At 33.9% G+C, this 26,632-nt stretch overlaps 1 protein-coding gene across 4 annotated transcripts in view; it reads left to right on the plus strand.

The window, feature by feature from the left end:
• PPM1A (protein phosphatase, Mg2+/Mn2+ dependent 1A) overlaps positions 1–24,832 on the plus strand; it is a 52,215-nt gene extending 27,383 nt beyond the window's left edge. For 3 of the 4 annotated variants that reach the window (XM_025391945.1, XM_025391949.1, XM_025391947.1), the window contains exons 2-6: positions 8,805–9,658; positions 11,434–11,551; positions 15,625–15,733; positions 17,196–17,253; positions 18,261–24,832. In XM_025391945.1, coding sequence (XP_025247730.1) covers positions 8,805–9,658; positions 11,434–11,551; positions 15,625–15,733; positions 17,196–17,253; positions 18,261–18,290 — 1,169 coding nt within the window. In that variant the 3' untranslated portion in view covers positions 18,291–24,832. Of the gene's footprint in view, positions 1–3,186; positions 3,274–8,804; positions 9,659–11,433; positions 11,552–15,624; positions 15,734–17,195; positions 17,254–18,260 lie in introns of all 4 variants that reach the window. The other variant, XM_025391948.1, reaches the window with a different exon arrangement.
• Positions 24,833–26,632: the final 1,800 nt, after the last annotated feature.

Genomic DNA, 26,632 nt, shown 5'->3' on the forward strand with positions numbered 1-26,632 from the left:
CTATTTCTTTTTCTGAGTTGGGGTCTTGCTGTATTGCGTAGGCTGGTCTTGAACTCCTGGATTCAATCAGTCTTCCCGCCCCAGCCTCCAAGTAGTTGGGACTACAAGTATGCAACACCATACCCAGTGAATGTTCTTGGTTTGTATTCACCTTGGTGGATGATGGTGCCATTCACTCGTAAAAGCTGCAGATATGTGAGAGTGCTCAGGGAGGCAGCACAGAATGGGAAAACGGTCTACATGTAAGCCTTGAGGAATGCCAATGTTTAATGGCTTGGGAGTTGAAAATGAGCCTGCATAGGAGACTACGAAAAAGCTTAGGGGTAGGAAGAAAGCTGGGAGTGTGTGTAGCATCTTGAAAGGCCAATGGGAAGAGTGTTTCTGGAGGGAGTGTTAAAGTTGAATGCTTCTGTGAGCAACCAGTTAGAGGAGGGCTAAAAGTGTCCCGTAGATTAAGTGACTTGGAGGAACTTGATTTGGTAGAATGGCCAGACAGCCTTTTGGAGCATCAACATTTTTTTAAAGAAGTTTAACTGTAAAGAGAAGAAAGGCAGGTGGGTAGCTCGAGGGGAATAGGTCACATGAAAACTTATTTTAAATGGGTAACATAGGTGACACTTGTGGCTTTAAAAGTCACACTCCAACTGAGAAAGGTTGATACAAAGGAGAAAAAGGAAAATAGTGTAAGATCCCTGAAAAAACTGTAAGTCATTTAAGACTCCTTTGAAACATGGGCACCAAAGCTAGTCTAGTAGAGGATTTATCATCATTGAGAGGACAGTCCTATTACAGCAGAAAAGTAGGAGGAGAGGATTCTGAAAGAATTCATTGAAATGATTCACTCATTTATTGATCCTTTTTTTTCCTGTAGCATCCAATCTGCCATTCATTGTCTCTATTGCAATTTTCAATTCAGTAAATTGCTTTTCATTTCCATGAAACTATTTTCAGAGTGCCTCTTTTTTAATTGACAGTCAGTCTGCAATTGTTTTATTCATTCAATGTCATCTCATATCTTGGTGGGTAGTTTCTAATTTTGCGCTAATGAATACTGAGTCTCCCTCTTTTTAACTGCTGCATTAAGAAAAAGTCATCTTATTTTTCTATGTTCATTTTTACACTTTATTTAGCCTAAGTATCTGAAATTGGCTTTGCTAGAAATTGTAATTAGTTCACTGTTGTTATCTTTCAGTTCCAGACAGAAAATTTTAGATTTCTTTCTTTTCTCTTCTTCCTTTTTTTTTTTTTTTAAAGGTCATTTATCTTTGGCAGTTTTAGAGATTTAGAAAAGAAAATACATAGACTTGTAGGCAGAAGAAGATACGGCGCTGAGGGAAGTTTTAGTTTTGTTCTGTGACAGTCTTCCTTATCTTGTACGTTGTCTTTAAAAAGCCTACACATTTAGATTTTCATTATCTCATTTGCAAGTATACAGGATAGCACATGTAGGAGAATTGGAGTGTAAGTCTAGAAACCTAAGTCTTATTCTTAACCTTACTGCTGAACCAGCTTTGTAACCTTGGGCAAATTATTCTATTTCTCTGCACCTTCTCATTTGTAAAATAGGTTTGGACAAGTCATTTCTACATTTTGGCTCTGATTAATTACACACATTATCAAAATCAAATTTGTAACTATAAATATGAGTAATTTTTTATTATTTTGATTTTTTAGAGACAGTGTCTTACTCTGTTGCCTAGGCTGGAGTGTAGTGGCACCATTATAGGTCACTGTAGCCTCAAATTCGTGGGCCCAGGCAGTCCTCCTTCCTTAGCCTCCTGAGTAGCTAGGACTACAGGCATTCACCACTATGCCCTGCTTATCTTTTTTAAAATTATTTTTTTCAGAGACAGGGTCACGCTGTGTTGCCCAGGCTGGTCTTGAACTGCCCTCAAGTGGTCCTCCCACCTCAGTCTCCCAAAGCACTGGAACTGCAGGCATGTGCCACCATGGTTCTAATCATTTTTAAAGCAACAATCAGTGGGAAATTTCAGCTCCAAATGGGAGAAAAATTTCCAAAGATTAGCCTTTTTTTTTTTTTCCAGATTTGCTACAGTTTTGTTAATGTGCTTATTTCTCATTACCATGGATAACTTTGAGATGGCTGCCTTGGATTACAAACTAGAATTTATTACTATTTCACATAGCTTGGGAAATTAAGTGTAGTTTATGTAGCGTAAATTATCCTTTATAGAGATGTAGCTGCAAGGGTTATGCATTTCTTCTTTGAACCCCAGGTATGCAGTATATTGCTTAATACTCTATTGTTAATAAATGTGCGTTCCAGAAGTCAGCTGACCATTTGTCCTTATCTTTGAGGACAAAGTCCATACATATGTAAGCATTAGTGAGCAATGTAGAATATAAAGATTTGGTAGTAGTAGAGAGTTTATGCTCTACATCTCCTGCAGATAATTTGAATATTGCCGTATTATACACTGTGGCCTGTGCTGTTTGTTAATGTTCCTTTTCCCCACCTTCCCCAGGGAGCTTGTAGTCTCTTACTATATATTTTTTTCTCTTTGGATTTCCCTTCAGCCTTTAGATTTCTTATCTCTAATGCAAGTCTACTCTAAATTTTTCTCCCAAATGTTTAAAACCAAACCTATTATCTCAGTGGTCATCTAAGGTCGTCTAGTTACCAGCATCCACCCTTCTTGGAATGCCTGTTTAGCAGTGTTCTTTTGTTATATTAGTAAGAATCACTCTGGTATTATTTGCTAAGAGAATATAATTTTCTCCACATTGTATGTATCTATGTCCTTTGTTTATAGAGCCTGGAGGGGTTCTCTATTAGGCTATGTGTCCCTAGGTAAATAGAAAAATATAATGTAGGGTTTTATTACTCAACTTTTTAAGGATTCTGCTCAAATTGTCATTGAATAACTCTTGTTACTTTGGGGTAACATGTTGCTTAGGGATTTTAACAACAAAATATATAGAGCATTTAAAAAATTATTATTCACTATAATCCTGAGTGGATTAAACCAAATGACCAGGTTCAAGACTCTACTATGAGTTCAGCTTTGCTTAGTAAAAGGCAGCGGCTGAACATTAATTAATGACTTCTTGGCCCAGCCTTAGAATTTTTCAATTTAGAGATTAGTTTGGTTTTAAAAGGTACAAAATATTCACAAAATTTTCTGATTATGTCAAATATTAATTCAGTCTTATTTTTTGTCGTAGTACTTTGTTTTGAAAAGTTTAGATCAACCGATAATAGTAGTGCTGTGATGAGACTCAGCTTGTAGTCAAGAATAGATTTATGACTAGGTGAGAACTAAAATTTCTCTCAGAAACTAAAAACTTTCATGGACAAATTCAATCCCCTTGGGATTTACTGTTTATGGATATATGCCAATTTAATTATTGGACTAAATAAAATACTCTTTAGTAGTCCACTTATGAAGATGACTGTGTAAACATAGCATTTGCAAGTAAGTACTTTTTGGTATTATATTTATATAATCAGCTCTTGTATCCATGTAGCTTATAGTTGGCTGCTTCCCCAGGACTCTACAAATTATTCAGAACCCAAGGAGGTAAGATTTTTATATTGCCTATTTTCAGTATGTAAAAGTCCAGCCACAGAACTATTAATTTACCCTTGACTGTGTATTTACAGTTGCTATGGAACTAAACGTAAAATTTTATCAGATGGTTACTTGGTTTGTTACATTTTTATATTCTAATATACTGTATATATTTTTTGAAGTCTGGGGTTTGCTTTTAGAAAGTATATTCTATCTTTAAAGAATTAATCATTTGGTAGTTTCATGTGTATATCTGGAAAATAACTACTGTACTTCTTTATAAAAGTGAGAGTAAGTTCCCTGCTAGTTGAGGTTGGAATCTAGATGTGGCTGTGTGTGTAGGAATTAGTAATTAAACAGTGTCTGCTTGCTGAGTGCCTCATTTTTGCCAGGCTCCGTATGGGTGCCTTGCAAGGCATTGCCTCATTTAAACCTTGCAACAGCATTCAGAGGAAAGTATTAATATGCCCACTGTACAGATGAGGAAGTTGAGGAATGCTTTACTAGTAGATGTCAAGTGTCTTAAGCATAGTACCTCCCTCCTCAGCCTCCCTCCCTCATCCTAGTTAAGGGAATTGAGACACAGAGATAAGGCAATTTGCTGTTGACCTTCAACAGATGACTTAACCTCACTGTGGCTCAGTTTCTTCATGAGTAAAACAGGGTACCTATCTTTTAGGATTGGTGTGAAGATTAAAGAAGTTAATAGATATACAAAACTTTAGAACAGTGCTTGACTAGTAGTAATCTCTCCATCAGTGTTAGATGTTGTTATTAAGCCTGTGACCACCGGTTATCTCATGAATTGTTCAGAGATAAAAATGTAGGCTATAGAAAAGAATAAGGAGGAAAGCCAGGCTCCTAATCTAATATAGATGTGAATCTTAGTTAAGACAATCCTATGTGCTTTTAAAAGATTTCATGGTCTGCTTTTCTTTGGCTCTCAGTTTCTTTTTTTCTTCTCTTTTTTTTTTTTTTTTTTTTTTGACTTCTTAGTACAGGTAACTTTTGAAGGAATTCAGCTTACCTTAGATGAACCAAAGAAAAGCTAAAAGCAGAGATAATTTAGAAAAACTAAAGCAGATACTGTGTTCCTAAATTCCCTGTTACCGCTTCAAAGTCCGGGAAACACCAGTTGCAGATACAGCTGTATCCCATTGTGTTAGACCCTTTCCTGAAGCCATTCTCTTTGTCTTCCCAGAGAGAAACTAGTCATTCAACAAAGATTGAACTACTTCTGTGTGTTAGGCTGTGCTCCAAGTGCTAGGAAGACACCAGTGAATAAAACAAAAAGTCCCTGCTCTCATGGAGCTTACAGCCACTATTCTGAAGTTTGTCTGTATTCATCCTATCCTTGTTTTTATACTTTCACCAAATATGTGTATAGAATTGTTTTGCTGTCTTGTTCAGCATATTGTCTTCTTTTGTTTTTTAGGAATAGCTGTGTTTATGTAATTAGATCTGTTTTTGATAAATTGTATTCTGTTATTTATTCATTCTACCTTCTAATGAGCAGTTAGGTTATTTCCAACACTGACTATTATGATTCTCCAAAAAGATCATTGAACAGGTCACCTTGGATGGATGGCTGGGAGAGTTTCTTCAAGACAGCATGTTTCATACTTTTTATTGTGACCACAGTAAGAATTATATACACCTCAGTTTAGTAAATACAAATATACACTTGAAAAAAGACTTCAAGAAACAGTATTTACTTACTTTTATCACCTGGGATGCACTCTATTTTGTTTTGTTTTGTTTTCTTGAGACATTGTTTCACTCTTGCTGCTCAGGCTGGAGTGCAATGGCATGATCTTGGCTCACTGCAACCTCCACCTGCCAGGTTCAAACAGTTCTCCTGCCTCAGCCTCCTGAGTAATTGGGATTACAGGCGCCTGCCACCACACCCAGCTCATTTTTTGTATTAGTGGAGACAGGGTTTCACCGTGTTGGCCAGGCTGGTCTCGAACTCCTGACCTCAATTAATCCACCCACCTCAGCCTCCCAAAGTGCTGAGATTACAGGCGTGAGCCACAGTGCCTGGCCTATTTTATCTTTTTAAAATGCAGTTTACACACAACCCAGCTGATTGAGTTGTGTGTAACCCATACTGATTAAACTGATTTTATCACCCATGTTCATTATTTTTAAAACATTGTTTTGAGATCTACAATTAGAAGTGGAATTGCTGAGTATTTGCTTAAGTGTATCTTCAGCTTCTTCAACTAGCTCTTGCCAGTTGCATTTCAGAGTGGTTGAACCAATTTAAACTCCTGTCAGCACTCTAGGGGAGTTCCTGTTTCTCCACATTCTGATCAACTCTTGATTTTGCCAGATGGATGAGAAATGGCATTTGTTTTAAATGTGCCTTCCCCTATTTACTAATGAAGTGTTTAAAGTGTCTTTTAAAGTATATCATGTAGAAGTTTAATGTAATGGTAATCAGAGCTGGCAGCAAGGAGGAAATATTGTGATTGACTGCCTCCTCTGGCAGAAAAAATGGTGTAATAATCGTATAATGTCTATATTACTTATAATGTGCTAGACACTATACTTTGTGTACTGTATACATTATTTCATTTAATCCTCATAAGAATCTTGTAAGGTTAGTGCCTTCTTATATACTTTTTTTCTTTTTGGAGATGGACTCTCGCTCTGTCGCCCAGGCTGTAGTGCAGTGATGCGATTTCAGCTTGGCTCACTGCAACTTCTGCCTCACAGGTTCAAGCCATTCTTCTGCCTCAGCCTCCCAAGTAGCTGGTATTATGGGCCTGTGCCACCATGCCTGGCTAATTTTTATTTTTAGTAGAGACGGGGCTTCACCATATTGGCCAGGCTGGCCTAGAATTCCTGACTTCGTGATCTGCTCACCTCGGCCTCCCAAAGTGGTGGGATTACAGGCGTAAGGCACCACACCCAGCCACCTTCTTATATACATTTTATAGAGGAACAGATGGAGAAAGAGACTCATAAAGGTTCAGTAGTCACACTATTACTAAGTAGTAGAGCCAGAATTTAAACTCACGTTGGTCTGATTTTGTAACTTATTTTCTTTAGTACTTCATGCTATTGGTGAATTCTTAGAGGAAGAAAGTTTGTCATTACTATTCTCTTCTGTTGGTTTGTCTCTTAAATGTGTTTAAGTTTTTGGGTTTCACTCACATCTCTTTTTTTCTTACCTTTTCTCAAGATAGTGGGGTCTTTCCTATGTAAAGCTTCACCTTGTTTCTAGTCTAGGATAGTGGTTTTGTAACCTAGGATAGTGGTCTTGATTACTGCAATTTTGGTTGATTATTTCTTGTTGGCCCTTAACGTGCCTCCATCTTCTGCCTTAGGCATTGCATCTAATCTTTTCCAGCAGTTTGCAGTCTTACTGTGTCTCAGAATCACATACGAAAATTTAAAAATCATAGATACCTAGGTTCCAACCCTGGCAATTCTGATTTGGAAATACTTATTTTTCTGTTGCACAGCCATGGTAGAGACCCATTTTCTTAGGGGTTAACAATGCTTTAGAGTCACACAGACTTGAAGCAGAGCCCTGATGCCATTAAACTTATTAGTTGAGTGATCTTGGCCAAGTTATTTAATCTTGGCTAAGGTTCTTCATCTGTAATTTGGAGATAATATTATTACCTGCCTTAGAGAGTTGTTGAAGAGATTAAATGAAGTAATGCTTGTAAAACACTTACCAGAGGGACTTAGACTACTTCTTAAACATTGCCTGCTAATAAGGTGTCATTATTACGTTATTCTTTATCCAATCAAAATACTCACCTTTGCAATGTGTATCAACTTGATGTCAGAAAAATAATCTGATAAATATCACCGTAAAGGATGAATGATAGCTAGTTTTCATTACTTACATTCCATTAGTTGAACTGTACTAGGAGGCAGAGGCAGATGGTTTTATCATGCCAATCAACCAGTCTTTTCTGCTTATGTATCAGTTTGGACCTACGTGGAAAATGAAGGGGAAAACAAATGTTTTTCTTTCCTTCCTAGGAGGATTTTCTTCTTGCCCTTTTTCTCAAAGTTCCCTCTCTGAGCTGAGTATCATTAGCATCATCAATACCCTAGGCTCAAAGCTGCATAGTGATTTACCTAGATACTTTTCTCCGCCATTATTCCCTACTACCTAACTCCTCTTCACCTCCATTAAATTTCTGTTTGTCATGCTATCCTTCTTTCGGATTGCCTTTAGTTCAATTGTGACTTACTTGATTATTTGAACCCAGGTCTCTACATTTCTAAGCTATTGTTCAGGGTAAGGGCCAAGGTAAATTCTGACCAGCTGTCTTTTTGCCTTGTGTGGGCCCATTCTAGACCAGGGAGTGTTAAATTTTGAGTATTGGGAAAGGAGTCGATTAGCTGAGCCTTCAGGCTTGTCAGCAGGGCTGTCACTATACCCTTTGATTTTCTTTATATACCTAATGGTCATAGAGTATAATAATAATCGTACATGTTATTACTATTTGATTAATAGATTACTAGTAGTAATTGTGTTATATATGTATATAGTACACTTTGTTATCTGTATATATAATTGCTTGCAACTTGAAATTTGAGGCTAGAGCTTTTATAGTAATTTAATAACTTACTTTATCAAAGACTGAAAAACCTCATGGAAAAGGTAGAATGTAAGCTAGACTTAAAAGCATAGGTGCACTTTTTTCTATAAATAGAAAGGATGAGGCAAGAGTTTCCAGTTAAGGAAACTGACATGAGCAAAGGCTTGAAGGAGCATGCAAATTTGGAGCATTGTGAGTAGATTATTTTTTAGGTTTTCAGAGTTCATGCAGTGACGATAAAACTAGGGAGTTTGGAATCAAGCTTGAAAATCCCTGAATGTTCAACCAAGATATTTGAATTAGTAGGTTTTTTGGGTATGTCATGAATTCGCTTGGCTTTTCTTGATTGATACATGTACAACTTAATCCTGAGCTTACACATGTTCATTGTATCTTTAAACACTTGGCCTGGTTTGTTTAAGTTGATGGCCACTGCCAGGTCTCCTTTCTGCCTTCTCCCCTTTATCCCAGTGCTTTAGTTTTTTTCTGCCTTTTTGTCTGTTGTGCGCTGTGCTTCGTCAGGCTTTCCCCCAGTTCCTCCTTGTTAATCTCCAGATTCAAAGTTGGCAACACAATGAATGTCTGCTTAATACAAGAGTTTTGAATTCCTGCATATCTCTTTCACTTACTAAAAAGATTGTTTGGTACATATTTTGTTGATAAGACAGTTATTGACTTTTCTGTTTCTCTTCCTTTGCAGACCTAGAGGATCAAGACATAATGGGAGCATTTTTAGACAAGCCAAAGATGGAAAAGCATAATGCCCAGGGGCAGGGTAATGGGTTGCGATATGGGCTAAGCAGCATGCAAGGTTGGCGTGTTGAAATGGAGGATGCACATACGGCTGTGATCGGTTTGCCAAGTGGACTTGAATCGTGGTCATTCTTTGCTGTGTATGATGGGCATGCTGGTTCTCAGGTTGCCAAATACTGCTGTGAGCATTTGTTAGATCACATCACCAATAACCAGGATTTTAAAGGGTCTGCAGGAGCACCATCTGTGGAAAATGTAAAGAATGGAATCAGAACAGGTTTTCTGGAGATTGATGAACACATGAGAGTTATGTCAGAGAAGAAACATGGTGCAGATAGAAGTGGGTCAACAGCTGTAGGTGTCTTAATTTCTCCCCAACATACTTATTTCATTAACTGTGGAGACTCAAGAGGTTTACTTTGTAGGAACAGGAAAGTTCATTTCTTCACACAAGATCACAAACCAAGTAATCCGCTGGAAAAAGAACGAATTCAGAATGCAGGTGGCTCTGTAATGATTCAGCGTGTGAATGGCTCTCTGGCTGTATCAAGGGCCCTTGGGGATTTTGATTACAAATGTGTCCATGGAAAAGGTCCTACTGAGCAGCTTGTCTCACCAGAGCCTGAAGTCCATGATATTGAAAGATCTGAAGAAGATGATCAGTTCATTATCCTTGCATGTGATGGTATCTGGGATGTTATGGGAAATGAAGAGCTCTGTGATTTTGTAAGATCCAGACTTGAAGTCACTGATGACCTTGAGAAAGTTTGCAATGAAGTAGTCGACACCTGTTTGTATAAGGTAGCTAGACTTTTTTAAGAAACATAAAGTGATTTTATGTCGTATTAATCACTACCCTAGTATTTAATCATCTTAGAATCTGTAATTCTGAAAACTAAGTTTTTGGCACAATTGTAGGATACTGTAGGATACTGTTCACCAGTTATGAAAATATATCTTAGGAACACTATGCAGAAATAAATTACCCAGTTACCATATCTGCAAGAGTTATAAGCTGAATGTTTAGTCTTACTACTTGAGCTTTGTAATAATGTGGAAGATTATCAAAGGTAAAAAAGATTTTATCAGAATGCATGTTTTGAAAGAAAGAGGGTGGGGAGGGTTAGGCCTTAGTGTCTATAAATGAAAAGCATTTTAGAGATTTAATATTTTGACCATGTGATATCTCAGTACATTTATGATATCCTAATACTTTGAAACTAAGGTTTAATGGGTCTGTAGCACTTAAAAGAGGAATGTAGTGATCATTAGATGTGATATAATAGAAATAGCCTTGTACATGGAGTCAGAAGGACTTAATATGAGACTATATGGTTTTAGGTAAGCTATTTAAACTCTGAATAATCAGTTTTTTTCATCATAAAAAGGGTAAGACATTATTATGTTGTCTGATGGGGTTGTCAGGAAGATCAAATAGGATAATATACATAGGTGAGCTAGCTCAGCCCCTTTATTTTACAAATGAGGAAGCTGAAGCCAGAGAAGATTCTACAAACTTTAACGAGTCAGACAGACTTGAGACCAAAGCCTACCTCTATTACTTTTGTACTCTACATTCCTGAACAAATTGTTCAATCTCTCTCAGCTTTAAAATGGAGATAATAGCATCTTATAGGACTGTTGAGGAATTAATAAGCATATGTGTGTGTGTGTGTGTGTGTGTATATATATATAATGCCTAGTTTAGCATATAATACATGCTACACCCTTTCCTAGAGATATTATAAATGACTTGTACAAGGTTTTATACATTGGTAGCAGCATTAAGACTAGAAAATCAAGCCCTTGACTTGGGTTCAGTGTTTTTTCTGCCACACACTGTTCTGTTTTGTCAATAATGCTTATTAACTTATTCTTTGATTTTTTTTAAAACAAATGTTGACTTTTAAAAATTCTTAGATATATTTGATACTCAAATATTTTAATTACAGCATTTGAATACTTAGATGTCTTTAAAAATGAATGTAGTTCCTAAAAGTTGTCAGTTTTTAAAATTATACAAGTTAAAAGCTAGTTTATAAACCTTATGTGTAGTTTTACCTCTTATTTCATATTTCTACTTATGAAGCAAATGTATTAGCCCCACAATTTATAATTTATTTTAAATGTAATTTTATCAGGTACGTGTAACTGCAGGTCAAATCCTATTGTAAACAATGCCGCTAAAATTTTTTGTCATGTTGTATGGAATGAATGTGTGTGTACATGTATATTTGTGTTAGGTATCACTTCAAATTAAGTCACCAGTAAATGTTTACAAATAGTATTGTTTTATAGAATTATAAAAAATTATTATTACAGTGCGATTAACCTGTAATGTTTCTCTCCTGTCTTTTGGAGTATTGGTTATACTGTATTCTCTCTATACTGTTTGGGGGAGTGGGAGTCATTGCACACACACACGCGTGCGCGTGCACGCGCATATATATAATTTTTCTCCCTAAAAGTAACATTTTCACTAGAACAAGTGTAGCTAATTGGCACAGCTGTAAAGGTTCTCAAGGCTTTGAAGAGCAAAAAGAAAACTCAGATTTCTCAAATTTTTTTCTTCCCAGGGAAGTCGAGACAACATGAGTGTGATTTTGATCTGTTTTCCAAATGCACCCAAAGTATCGCCAGAAGCAGTGAAGAAGGAGGCAGAGTTGGACAAGTACCTGGAATGCAGAGTAGAAGGTGGATCATTTAACAAAAAATAAGTAGCTTTATTAAAGAAAAATCTTCAACACAGTCAAACTTTAACATTTTAGCTTTTAGATTTTTATGTGTCTTTGACATCTAGTGTCTAGTGTATGAAAGTGGAAAAGGACATTTCTGTAGTAACTGTTAAGATGTATGCAGTTGTCCTATCACAGTTATATTAGAAATAACAACTAGCGTGGAAAGTAACTTACATTCCGTTCAGGATACTTTTGTTTTAAAAGGCTAAAATGTTTGTGCGCTCTAAAATTCTTAATTCACTGGCATGAGTAATTTTATGCCGGGAAAATCTGATTTGTGGTTTATTTAATTACAAAGAGATTGTGATGGTGATAATTTGAATACCATCTTTCTATGAAAAGCTGTGTATATTAATTTTTAATCTCCAGGGCCTTTTTTCTATAACTTGAAAATCACAGACTCGTCATTAGCAACTTTATATACACAACTTTAAAAAATTTGCTTTAAACTGTTTCAGAGCTTCTTACCTAAGCCATAAACTGTCTCACCTAAACAAGATAGACCTCAATAAAAGACATAATATTTCTCCACTTGGCAGAAAAGTAACTGCCAAGTAAGATTAAGAAATAAGTTGGGCATTTCTGAAGTATATTTCTCATAATTCTGCAGAGACTTCCAGTTTATTGCATATATGCAGTAAGTGTATATATTATGCAGTTTCTCTAAGCAGAAAAACTTGACTTTGATAGTGTTAAAACATGAAAATGCTGGTGAGCTGGGGTAGAAAAAAAGTAAGAAAAAAATTAAATTAAAAAATAGCGTTAAAATGCATTTTAGGTTCCTAATGTCGTTAATTTGCACATTAAAGACCTCTAATCGCATGCAAACATTGACCTGCCACACCTACATCCCACTGTGCCTGCATTATTAAAATTACTATTCACTTTAATTTTGTTTTTTCCCTTTTTACTGTTTGATACCAATCATAATCAGTCTGATACTAGAATCATGATTGGTTTTGTTCTTTAGTACTGTCTAGAGGTTACTATTTTGTTTTTATTGCCGTCCGCCACTTGATAGTCATACATCTAGTATGTGTTTGTACTATTTAGTATTGCATTCATTGGACGTACTGTTCAACGAATTTGTCTCCTTACTGTTACCAAGGGTCTTGGAATTTTTATATTTTAAATTAATCATTCAGTATAAATTATAGGTATTATAGTAACATTTTAAAATATTTAGAATGCTACAATCATTGGTTCAAACTGTTGATTAGTGGAAAAATATAAATTCGTAAGAATAATATGTATAGGGATAAGTTGATATTTAATGTATTGGCACTTTAACTTGGGCACACATGTTTTCTTATTGGTTGAAAGAAATAATAAGTATTTTAATATTTTTACTATGAAATGGGATCCAATTTTAGAAATGAATTGCTGCTTTTTTCTTTAGTGTGTACTCTTTAAGTTTTAGATGGAATTATGAAATATTCACTTTACGTAATTTTGTTACAATAATAAGTTTTATATTTCTTATCAAGCAAGAGTTGCCACCTGGACAGAATTTACATTGATACTCAATATTTTTGATATGTTAAAATGTTATTATACTTGTACCATTCAATTGGAGATTGTCATAAATTAAATATGGTATTTTTTACTCAGATTTGATGAGACTGCAACTAGAAATTAAATACTACATTAAAATTGCTGCTATTTTAAAACATAGAATGTAACTGTTTGTATTGTAAAAGTTGTTGTATGTCCTCAGTGAAAAATACTGCCTTCAGCTTCCAAAGCAGGCACCCGAATGCCTTTTTCTTTTCTCTCTCTCTCTTTCTTTAAATACATGCCTTCACTAGATTGCTGTGACCTACTCAACCTCATTTTATTTGCTTGGAACATTTTTGGCTTCTCTGTCCACAACATAGAAAAGGAAAGGCCTTCCAGCTCTCCTTTTCTGTTATTTGTTCCCTTCTAAATACTTGACTCTCTGGGGGTGTGAAAAGATTCAGCTCATAATTTATACTACTATTAATTTTGTGGTCCTTCTAAACCAATTTAAAATTATACTTTTATGTATATATTTTCAAAATCTTTGCTACTGACTACCTTAGCTTTAAAGTTGCTAATTTGGAGATAACTGATAGAATCCCTTAAACTTGGTGGAGGGGAGTGGAAAGGAGCAGAATGTGTTCGTCTATATGTATGTGAAACATGGATCTTCTATACATAAATATTCTTTAGAAGAAGCGTTCAGTCTTTACAATTCTAAGTAAAACGTATAGATAACAGAAATTAAAGGAATATTTCTTAAAAATTCATTTCTTTTTCTTTTTTGAAAGCAGACAGAAGCAAGGCTAGTATAGTATGAATGGTCAGGTAGTTTAAATGTGTTTTCCCACGTGGAATAGGAGATATTAATTGTTTTTAAAGCTTTACATTATTTTTTCACGAGAATTTGTTTTCCTGTAATTTTCTTCACAGTTAAAATATCCTAATTTATATTTTAACAAAAGAGATGTAAGATACATCAAGTATAGATGATTCAAGGTAATGTTTTTTAGACCTGAAACCATTATTGATTCAACTTATCATCAGTGTTTATTTCTATTGTATCTAGTTATCTATCCAAATAATTGTATTGGCTTAGTGGAGACTGTATGTTAAGTGTATTAGTTTTAGATTGTGAAATTGTGCAGTTTAGGTAAACATCAAATCCCTTTATTTTTGTACAGCAGATTTCCAGCATTAGAACCATGTAGAACAAATATACTAGATGTTAAAGATTACACAATAAAGGAACTTGGCAAACCAAATCTGAGATCCTTGCTTTTTGTTCAGATTTAAGACTGTTTTTTTTTTTTTTTAAGGCAAAAAAGTAATAGATGGTAAAAATTTGGCCTTTATTCTAAAAGGACAGTTTGAACCATTTAAAGAAATATTATGGGTAGCCATGTCTTCTTTAAAAATTTTGAGGCCTGATTGAAGGATGAATCTTTGTATGCATTGTTATTTTCAAAGGTATTTACAAATTGAGAAGCAGAATGATGATTTCTTGCCCCACTAATGATGAAGAAAATACCATTTCTTACTGTAAACATTGAAAAACAAAAACTCAACAAAACTTGAACATATAACTTACAAATAGTTTTGACTGGAATTTGCATGTGGAGTATGTGTGCTAAAACTGCAAGTGAAGACTTTTTATACTTAGAGGAATAGTTTTAGAGTTCTTTGTAAGGTTCTTTGTTCATAATTTTTTATATTCTGTGATGTGAATAACAGTATGCATCTGCACAACAGCACTACAGATCATATTGCTGTGCCCTTTTAATAACTGGATATTTTAAAATTCTTTTAAATGCAGTTGTATGGTTTATCAGATGGTTCTCTTTTTAAGCATTGTGTAAGGAAATTTAGGCCTTTTCTATTCAAGGCTTTGTTCAAGTAATCAATGAAGGAAATGGTATTATATATCTATACAGTATATTGTTTAAAGATACTTTAGAAAAGAATTAAACTGAGACAGTGATGTTCAAGTACATAATCTGTGCATGCTATTTAAGTATCATTTTACAAATATAAATATATACATAAAGTAATTGAGTATATAAATATATACATAAAGTAATTGAGTTATGTATATAAATATATACATAAAGTAATTGAGTAATTGTTTTTTAAAATTCCACCCAGTGTATTATATAGGGCAAAGTTCAGGAAACATGTTTCCAGTCTAAAGAGAGAAGTGATGTAAGAAGTAACTAGTTGACATCTTAAGAAAGGATATTCTCACTTGTGCACACATATCCTTGATTATATAATATGCTGATTTAACATGAAATATTTTTTCATATTTTAGTTTTGATTTGAAGTTAATCTTATGTGTCATTTTGTGCATTTTTTGTCATAAATCTTCAAAGGTCAACTTTTTTTTTTTTTTTTTTTTTAATGATACCAGATTAGAAATATCTCAGATGTGGTAAATGCCATCTTTAAAAAGCTAGGTTATCTTTGTTTCGGTTTTCTTTTTAATTAAATTTGGATAACACTTACAAAAAAAGTACTTCTGATTCCCAGAAATCATAAAGAAGCAGGGGGAAGGCGTCCCCGACTTAGTCCATGTGATGCGCACATTAGCGAGTGAGAACATCCCCAGCCTCCCACCAGGGGGTGAATTGGCAAGCAAGTAAGTTACATTCTGTACACTCTTACGCTTTATGTCAGTGTATGAAAATGTTAGGTATTCATTGATAAAATGTGTGTTTACCTAATTTCTGAACTGATGCATTTGTCTGTGTTTTAACCTGTGATTTCAATTTTTTTTTAGTGTTAGACTATCTAGAGCTTGTTTAGACTTAGATGTCAGTATCATTGTAGCTAATTGCAGTGAGGGTTGTCTTTATTGGAAGTTTGGTTGGCATTGATTTCCTCATAGAGCATAAACGAGGTAATACACTGAAAGAATTTTTAAACTAAATTACATAGCACTACATTAAAAATTTACAAAATTCTAAGTGTCATCATTAGTAGTGGTATAATTTGATTTGGTCAATCCCTGAGTAATTTAACACCCTGAAAATTCCCTTTCCTCTTATGGACGATGTTTCTATGTCTGATTTTCCCAGTGTTTTTGGTTGTTGATTGCTGGTTAGTTGGTTTTAGGTGTCAGGGAAGAAGAATATATTTCTTGTCTTTTCCCTTTCCACTTCAGTTCATAGAATTGGACTACTTTGTGTTAAATATTAGGGTTACATCTTTACATAATAAAGTGGAAAATTCAAGCAGTTCCAAGGCTTAAAACATTTTTACCTCAAATATCCATATAATTGACTTACAAACCTTTGTCTTGAATTTGGATATAGAGTAAATGTGCTAAAACTACAAGTGAAGACTTCTTGTACTTACAGTGAAGATACATTATTGACTAATTTTCTCGATTCTCTACCATGTTTTGCAAGTGTGACCATGTTCTTTGTAATCACTAAATAGTGATTGTAGAACTTCCTGTTTGAAGCTTTTATTTCTTGGAAACTTTTTTTCCATACGGCTTTCTATGGAAACGATCTATAAAATTGCGTCAAATCAACTTTAGAAGTAGGGAGACTATAACTTGTAAATACACTACAGATTTTTAATAAAGTGTTACTCAAAACTAATTCCTAGACTTGTCATGGAAATGTCTTATTTCACATTTCAGTTTTAATAGAACTATTAAAAAGGGCATTAAGAAAAGTAGAAGCTTTATAAAGTATACTCTGATTCTTCAAAACTACAATGCAACTCTTACCTAGCTTATGTTAGTATTGTATCTTAAGAATGGCATTGCCATTGATGACTCATAACCATTTAAACCACTTCAAATGGAGATAGACTATGTGGACTTTTTTTTTTTTTTAATCTGTAATTTTTAGCCTTCTATTAACTGGGTTGGTAGAGTGTTATAAGACGTTTTAGAGTGAACTCACCTCTACTTAACATAGGGGCCCAAATATCTTAAAGTGAGGCTCACTGTTGACAGCAAGAAATAGAACTAAAATAATTTCTGAGTATAAGATTATCTTAGAAATTTTAATAAACACCTGGCTATGAGTTATTAAGCAGTGTTTTGCTTTCTGAAGAATTAATTTTCTGCATTTTTTTACACTTAGGAGGAATGTTATTGAAGCCGTTTACAATAGACTGAATCCTTACAAAAATGATGACACTGTAAGTAGCATTTTAGCTCCCTCTGCTTTCCTTTCCCCTCCACTCTAAATGCATATCCTTCCTACCTGTTTTTGCAGAGCTGTTCACTGTACCCATTCTCTTACACACACCCCTGATTGATTGCTTTGAACTCTGCTTGCTCTGATCTCTCCTGCACCACAGTTCTAGTGATTGAGGACATAATCATGGTGAGTGGCCACCTCTCTCAAAAAAAGAAGAAAGTCCTTTTGAATTATTCTGGATTTTTTAAGTCTTTACAAGCAGTCAACTTCAGAAGGTTTGCCTCCACTAAATGGTTTTTTTTTTTTTTTCGAAGTTGGGACTGTCTCTACTCAGAATCTTGTCTTATTCTGAGTTTTGTAAGCAGCTGCAGCAGAACTTCAGAATGTTTGTCTCCACTAAATAGTTTATATGGTTGGAATTACCTTTGTCAGGAATCCCGAAGTATACACTTCACTTAAATATTACAGAATTGTTTGCATAAATAGATATTAGAATGCCATACTCTCCAGTTAAGTGTTCTATTGCAATTCTGTTGTATGATGTTTATAGAAAAGTGATGACTTAAAAATCATGTGGGCACAGCTCTGAAATATTTTATGTATTGCATTATGAAGCTTCTTCACATCTCATCTTACTTGAGTTCTTAATCTTTTCTGATGCGATAAAGGTTTGTAAAAGTGGTATTCTAAAACTGTATTGGATTTCATTAAAGAAAAAATTCTTTTAAATATATTTATTGATTTAGTAATAATAAATTTGGTCAGCCTCACCATAAAACCATATTTCAAATATTTTCCAAAAACAAAACAAAGGATTAACAATTATTTGAACAGATTAAACTGATATTTCATATATACACATATATACTTATATACTTTTAAAAACATTTATTTTCTAAAAGTCATCTTTACAGAACATTATCTTTCTCCATTATCTAGAAAGTATGGTGTATTTTGGCACTGCTAAATTTTAACATTGTTCTTGTTTTGCTTCCTTTTATAAAGGACTCTACATCAACAGATGATATGTGGTAAAACTGCTCATCTAGTCATGGAGTTTACCTTCACCTCCAAAGGAGAGTACAGCTCAACTTTGTTGAACCTTTTAACATCCATCCTCAACTTTAAGGAAGGGGATATGACATGGGTGAGAATGATTACATCAGAGAACTTCAGCAGTACAACAGCTAGCCCAGAACTGATTTTTTTTTTTGTAAATTTGAGACTTATGTAAACGTGATTTCAAACCATAATTCATGTTGTAAATCAGACTCCAGCAATTTTTGTTGTATGATTTTGTTTTTTTGTAAAGTGTAATTGTCCTTGTACAAAATGCTCATATTTAATTATGAACTGCTTTAAATCACTATCAAAGTTACAAGAAATGTTTGGCTTATTGTGTGATGCAACAGATATATAGCCGTTTCAAGTCATGTTGTGTTTGGACTTGGGGTTGGAACAGGGAGAGCAGCAGCCATGTCAGCTAGACGTTCAAATGTGCAGATGATTATGGAAAATAATCTCAAAATCTTACAAAGCTGAACATCCAAGGAGTTATTGAAAACTATCTTAAATGTTCTTGGTAGGGGAGTTGGCATTGTTGATAAAGCCAGTCCCTTCATTTAACTGTCTTTCAGGATGTTCCTTCGTTGTTTCCATGAGTATTGCAGGTAATAATACAGTGTATTCATAAGAATCGCAATCTTGGGGCTAAATGCCTTGTTTCTTTGCACCTCTTTTACAAGTCCTTACATTTAATTACTAATTGATAAGCAGCAGCTTCCTACATATAGTAGGAAACTGCCACATTTTTACTATCATGATTGGCTGGGCCTGCTGCTGTTCCTAGTAAGATATTCTGAATTCCATTTTATCAATAAAGCTTGATTTAACAAACAAGAAATTTAATCATGTATGTGTAATTCCTCTTTTACCCCGGCCTTTTAAAACACTGTGCATTGTAATGAGACGTTTCTCATAGGGAAAGATGTTAGTCTCTTTTAATTGGACAACACTGTTACTCAAGGCATAGATGAAAGTGTTTCCTTCCATTAGAAAGACTAAAAGATTTAATTCTTGGTTGTACCTTAACCTATTTTTTATATAGTTTCTTTCAGGCTGCTTATTTTTCATTAAGATGTGTATCAGCTTGGATTTGCCTCAGTTTAATTAAAATAATTGTCAAAGTTTGACAATCTAACACTCTATGGTAGGGGGGTGTGTGTGTGTGTTTGTGTGTGTTTGCCCGTGATTTTTAATTGGCCCATGTCTTTAGAATCCAAGTGGTTAAGATGTATTTGTGATTTGAAATATAGCATGTTGATAATATTTAGCCGTTGGCCTTTACAAATAACTTTCAAAGCTTAAGGAATTGTAGATGTAAAAATAACCTAATTTAATTTAGGCTTAAATTCCTCTGATTAAGCATGTGAAAGTAAGTTTTAAAATCTGTCACATTGAAAAGATTACTGTTCCGTGCCCTTCTGTATTTTTGTCTCTTTAGGTTGAATATTGTATTTATCACCATGTAATCATTCAGTAGGCAGATTCCCACTAGAAAACTATTAAAATGTAAGACTAAAATACAACATTGAATACAAAATCAAAACTTTGTGTATAAAAACCAGTATAGTCCATTTTGTTATATTTGTTTTTTCCCTAACTTGGAAATATACATATTTGTATATATAGCCTTAAAATTAATGTAAAGTTAGGGGAGTAGTGGGGAAAGTAATGTGAAATGTCTCAGATTTAAGTAGTTAAATACCAGCAAAATTTTTTCATTATCCCTCTTATTTTGTGAGGTGATTAAATGTAACTTAATTGTATTTAATTTATATCTTATTCCAGCATGAATGAAGAAAAACTGAAGTACTATTTATATTTAGGAATTCGTATCAGTTGAAATTACAGAACCAATTCCATACTTACAATAAATACTTAATGTCTAAATCTGTGGTAGAGTGCGAAGTATGATAATGTTCTAAGTTATGGCTTTGCAAGTATCTAAATGTGCATTTAATGAATACCAGTGCTTGTATTATAGACTTAATTACCAGACATACTGGTACTGAAAGCTAAATCCCTATTATAACAAGCCAGTTCCTTAATATTTTAAGTAGACAGTTTTAGTTCCAGAAATTGCAAAACTTTGAACTGGACTGTATAATCTTTTGAGATGCACAACTTAAATCACAAGTAAGAGTATGTGATGGAAAGCTATATTTCAAACCATAACAGCATATTTACGGCCTTTTTTTGTTTTGAGTCTTTAAACAAGAGAAAATTAAAATATTCCTGTCAAAATTATTAGTATTGAAATTAGGCTTGGAAACAAGAGAGAACTGTATTTGAGTGATCTCAGAAGACTAAATCTTTTCCACATGAATCAGCACTGCCATACTAATAATTTTTTTACTATAAAAATACAGGAAGGAAGTATACATTATAACAGCAGACTGTTCCTGATTCCTGGAGGTAATAGTGGGGGAAACCAACAGTACGTTTTAAAGGCACTTTTGCACCTCTACTGTGCACTTCATTCTTGTACCACTTAAATTCTTCACCCTCATCCCCTTTTTTTGTGCTAATTAGCATCTCAGGGCAATGCCTCAAAAATGTTTGATGTGTTCTGTTCTTTGGAGGGAAAAAGTTCTTGTGTGATGATAATGTAGTACTCAAAATATACTTTTATCACTTAAATGTCTTATTTGCTGCTATGAATAGGAAATAACATTTTGTATAGCAGGCTTTGTTTTACCCTAATATTAAAAAATTTCACTGACCTTTCTTTCATTGTTTTAACAGGGTAGAATCTCCTAATTTCCACTTTCTTGGGAATATACTTTTATAGACAATAGAAGCAGTTATCAATATGAGCGCTTACTTTAAAAAAATCAAAGTGATACTTAATTCAGCTTTGGAAGTATCTCAAACACTTACTTTATAGTGCATTAACTTGCTTCTAGAGTACTTAATGCAACTGCTCTAGCCACTTAGTTTTTTATACTAATCTCAACATTAAGAAATTTGGATTAATAAATTAGTTATGTAATTCAAGTAATCTGAATTACAGCAGTACTTTTTGTGATCATTCATATGACCATATATTAACCCAGCTAATAACTCAGTTTTTTTTACAAAATGTTTCGAGTATTATCGGTAAAACACTGTTCTAGGCTAAGCACCTTGGGACTGTAAAGAAATGAGTAGATCCTTGGCTTCAAGTTTACATTTGGACAATTTATAATCTAGTGTATGTTAGTATTATAACTGGATCACTCATCAAAAAAAAAAACTATTGCCCACCCGTTATCTACCAGGTACTTAGCTAATCAAGGCAGGCCCCTGCCCTAAAGAGCTTGTTTATAAACTTCCTTTACTCACCTAAAAACTCTTCTCCAGTTTATTTTCTTCTCTCCAAAGTTAAAAATCATTCAGAAGAAAATTTTGCTTAGCATAAGAATAAAATTGGATTGAAGAGGCTTAAGCCCATTCAGTATGCTTGATTGCATTTATCGAATGGCCTTTATTCTTCTGCTGACAGCAGTAACTCAGAGGAATAGGTAATAGATTTCTGAAAATTCTCCAGCCATGGAAATGTAGGTGGGGTTTGAGTTTAAGGCATTTAAAAATGTAAATATCTCTAGCTAAATTTATCTTAGGTAGAACTCTGTGTTTTTGTAACACACTGCCAGTGTTAATGTCAAATTTTAGCCAAATTATTACTATGTTTTAATATTTTAAAATAATTTCACTGCCCATCTTTACTGGACAAACTCATTTGGAGTTCAACTTGTGATTTCTGAAAGAACTGATGAAATTGGGTACTGCTTTTTTTCTCCATTTTTTGTTTTATTTTAATTTTGAATTTCATGGTATATACTTTTAGTTCAAACTTGGCTGTTTGTACAGTATTAGGATTTCGTATTAGAAAATATGTGTAAATATCTTAGTATATAATTGTTTCTCATTTGAGGTTTTTCTTCTAAGGGACCTTAAAGAGTTTTATATACTTTTGCTCACAGATACTGCTAGTGAGATTACCATTTTTTCAGTATCTAGTCTTCTAGTTTTTCTTTTAGGCATTAGGAAGCCTTCTTAAGAGTTCAAAATTTTAGAAGCCTAATTTGGTGTTACTTCCTTCAATTATGTGCCATGTGTTTTGGTTTATATATGTTTTAAATTGTATATTACCTTGGAATATGCTTGAAATATTTAAGAATACATTTTCAAAATGTATAATACTGTATTGTTTTGTTGATCAAAATAATAAGTCTCAGTTAAATGTTAGTTATTACTGATAGTCAAAACGCTCAATAGAAATGATGAGAGGCATTGGTTCCAGTTCATTGTCAAATGAACATTTTGTAATTTTGTTCACAGGTTCTTTCCCTTTCAGTTGTTCTGTATATTAAGATAGTGGCTTCTGCTCTCACTGTTTTCCTATTTATATTACTAGCAGATAGGAGTGCTAATTAGAAAAACTTATAATGGTATTGAAATTGCAGTTGACAACTTATATTTTTATGAGATGGAGAAAAAGGATTGTTTAAGTTGATAATGTTGACTTTTTTTCTTCCTTATCCTGCACGAAATATTGCCCTCGTTTCCTCTACTTTCCTCTTGGTGTTTTCTCTTTTTTTCAAACAGAAACAGGACAATTCCATTTTCTTGAGCAAGAAAGCTTAGTGTGTTACTTCATCAAGGCCAGCTAATACTGTGTTAAACCGGGCTGAAAATGAGAAAACTTGGGAGATGGAGGAATGGGGAAATGGCAGTGGGATAGCTAGGGAAGGATTACTCTTAATTGTTTTAAAAGCCATAGGAAAGTCTTCCTTGTACCTGGCTGTAAATTTATAAGAACGATTGTGTCACATAAACCAACAAGAATCAACCTTTGCTGCTTCAGAAAATTTGATTTTTCCAGCAAGGAAATTAATAAGAGTTACTGATTCTTCGTCATAGAAACAACTGAGAAGAATTAATACAATGTTTCTTCACTAGAAAACCCAACCCTTCATTTCTTTTCATTGCTCCAAAACCCAGTTTTCAACTAATGGTTTTCTCATTAAACTAAATGTTTAGAAAAATTGTTTAGAGTTTTTCTTTTATATAGTCCTCCTGATCCAGTGTAAGACTATTTAGTAACGTGCATTTGTATGGTACTATCTAAAGTAAGTTAGATTGATGTAAGAGATTGGGTAGCTGCGGAACAAAATTAGTTATATCCTAATTAGGTACAGTGAATGACACAAAATCATTTTAGCAATGCTTCTTTTGGGGTCACCAGGCCTTGTGAGACTGATGAATCCTAGGGACTCCTTTACCCAGGAAAATGCATATATAACATACATATCTCACTAAAGTTTACAATATTGTAGTGGTTCATGGACCCCATGGTTAAGAGCCCATTCTAAAGTACAGTAGGGCATCATCCCTTTTCCTGCAAAGCCCAAAAATATATTTCAAGGGCATGAAAATAACTTGAGTGTATTTTAAGGAATTGTTTCACTCTAGAGGTAGATGGAGGGCCTGGCTAGAATCTGACATTAAAATACACTTTTTTAAAAATACTATATTTGGGGGGAGAGTGATTAAAAGGTGAAAAAAACATAGTATTCAGAAGTTTTGGAGATTAATGTCTTTCTCTAAGATTTGCCACTTTAGAAATTCAATAGGAAAGAGAGAAAACAGAAGTTGAATGTATCTGGAACATTTTTGGCCTTCATAGTGCAGATATACTATGTTAACAAGTAATACATTTACCTGTCAGATCTCCAGGTTTTAAGGTTTTGAGCTTTCTAGTATTAGAATTCATTAAATGTTTAATCATTTCATATTCTAAGGAATTAGGTTATTTACGTACTAATTCAGGATGTTAAAATAACATCCAACACAGACAACCGCCACCAATGCACAGAGTTAATGAGATTCCTAAAATATAGTTAAGTACAATGTAACAAACAGAATTTTGCATTTGTTGCCAAAATCAGATGTTTAATTACAGCTTATTGCCATTTGTGGGACTTCTGGAACACAGAAACCATTGTCTTACCTGGTTATCCCTTGACTAAATAGCATATCTGCAGGAAAGTACCTTGTTTGTAGTGATATGCCCCAATACTGATTGATTTCACTCTTGAAATGAGTTATATCACTTAATTTGTATAAACGTTATGAGTGGAGAGACATGTACATGTTAAAAGCATGTTGCATTATATAGAGATTCATTTTTTAAACTCTATAAATGTTAAGACTAATATAATTGCAGAAATATTTTTCTTAACTACAGTGTGTAACAAGATTCTTCATAGCAACTCACCCACTTTGCAGTTTATGTGATCCACACTTTTAAAGAAATTCCATAAATGTATATTTTGTATTATGTATTATTTCCTGGTCCAAAGAAAATATGTGAATTCAGTTCTAACTTTAAGAATGTACTGTTTATTTTCAAGTTCATTGAAAAATTGCATTCAGCCTGCTAATGGTTGCAGATTGTATGTTAGATGAAAAGTAGAAATAATTTCTAGTTTGCAAAACTGGTGCCACTAAATAAACAGGCAATTGCATAATGTGTGTGTATTTATGGTTGTTTAATATTGCAAGCAGCATTTTTATTCTAAGAAACTTGGAAAATTTGAAATTAGCTATTGGAAGACCTTAAAAGATTTTTTTTCAACTGAGAGATAAATCTGATAGAATTTGAACTAGATTTGTTCCTTCCTGATTTTAGGAAGTTTACTGAAAGCCAGAAAGTTTCAGTTGATGGTTAGTTGTCATGAAACATTCTAGAAATAAAGAAGCCAGAGTAATTTATTTTTGGTAAGAACATTCCCATTTGTCTGTCTTCTAATAGATGATTACTCCCTTGAAGAGTTGAAATTGGGAATTGGGAGTGGTCTGGGAAAGGACTTCCTCACCTAGTATCTGTGGTATAGTGCCTGCTTCAAAATGGCACTTTAATGTGTGTGTTTTTAGGATGCAGAAAAGAGGTGTTTATTTCCCCTGCCAGTTCTGATCATTGGCTATATTATATCCTGTGTTCGTGTCTGAAAGTGACTTACCGGTTTAATTGATTCTAGTCATGGCTTCTATAATTAGAGAATTTTTAGAGTTGAACTGTTAATTAAAGTGAAATTCTGTGAGCCACAAGAGCTCATTTTGTTTATTGTAAAATGTGTAATAGAACAGTAATGAAGCTTCATAACCAAAGGTAAAACGTCTTAGAACTAAGGTTAAGTAAGGCAAATAAGGTTTTATTTGATTTATATGTAAGTGGAACCTCTTCACTCGTCAAATTGTATCATTCAGTTTTGTTCATGGGTTTTTTAGGTTTGGGTTCCCCCTTCACCCTGCTTTGGAGCTTTTCTTTTGAATGTCGAAGCTACTTTAAGTTGTTTTATTTCTTTTTTCTTAATTTATTACTGAGAAACTTTTAGTGGAGTGCCCTTCTCTTTTTCCTTTTTATCAATTAATAGTTCAAATTAAATTTCCCATCACTTAATAGCTCAGATTAAACTTCCCATCAAGTCCAATTTTATTATAGTTGAAAAGTACTATATTTTTTAATGAATTACGCTGGGAAATTGGTTTGCATGCCCTCTATAGAACTTTGCTTACTTGCCACAAAACCAACAACTTACCAGATGTTGGTAGAAGATTTTGCTCTTCTGGCTGCCGTTGTTTACATGAGCATTGTATGTATTTCTTCTGGTACCCTATCTAAGGTGATTCAGAGTGCCTGAATAGTGAATTAGCTAAACATTCACCGTGTTTCTGTGATAGTTTAGATACAGGCTTATGTCTTCCATACCAAAGCACTTCTCTGTAGCTACACGAAAGTTTTTCCAGAAATCAATATGAACTAGCAGTATTTACAATATTTTGATTTTTGATCTATAAAAATGGCAGTTTTATCTAATTTAATTTGTTTCTGAAATTGTTATTCTTGAATGATCAGATTGCAAGTCAGTATTTGGTACTTCTCTCATTATTTTAAGTCTTTTAAGAACTGGATGAGACATTTAAAGAAAAGCTGTGTATAATTGGACAAATTTCCAAATGTGAGGCTTGAAAATACACAAATCAAATGTGTACAGATGCTCTAGCATTAGGTCAACATCAGTATGAGAAATGTTATTCCAGCAGTGACTGGGAAAGGAAAGGTTGCTGAATTTAAGTGTTCAGGGAGGAATATAATAAAGACTAAAGATGGGGGAAATGATTTTAAGGATTTATTTTGAATTACGTAATTGAGGTGAGTAGAGAGTTCCTTCTAATATTTTATTGGGGTGTTGACATGTGGATCCAATTTAGTCTGTGACTTGGAGACATCAGTGAGTAACTCTCTGAAAATAATTGTTCTTTAAAGT

This window comes from Theropithecus gelada, chromosome 7b (genome assembly GCF_003255815.1).
Source record: "Theropithecus gelada isolate Dixy chromosome 7b, Tgel_1.0, whole genome shotgun sequence".
NCBI lineage: Eukaryota > Metazoa > Chordata > Mammalia > Primates > Cercopithecidae > Theropithecus > Theropithecus gelada.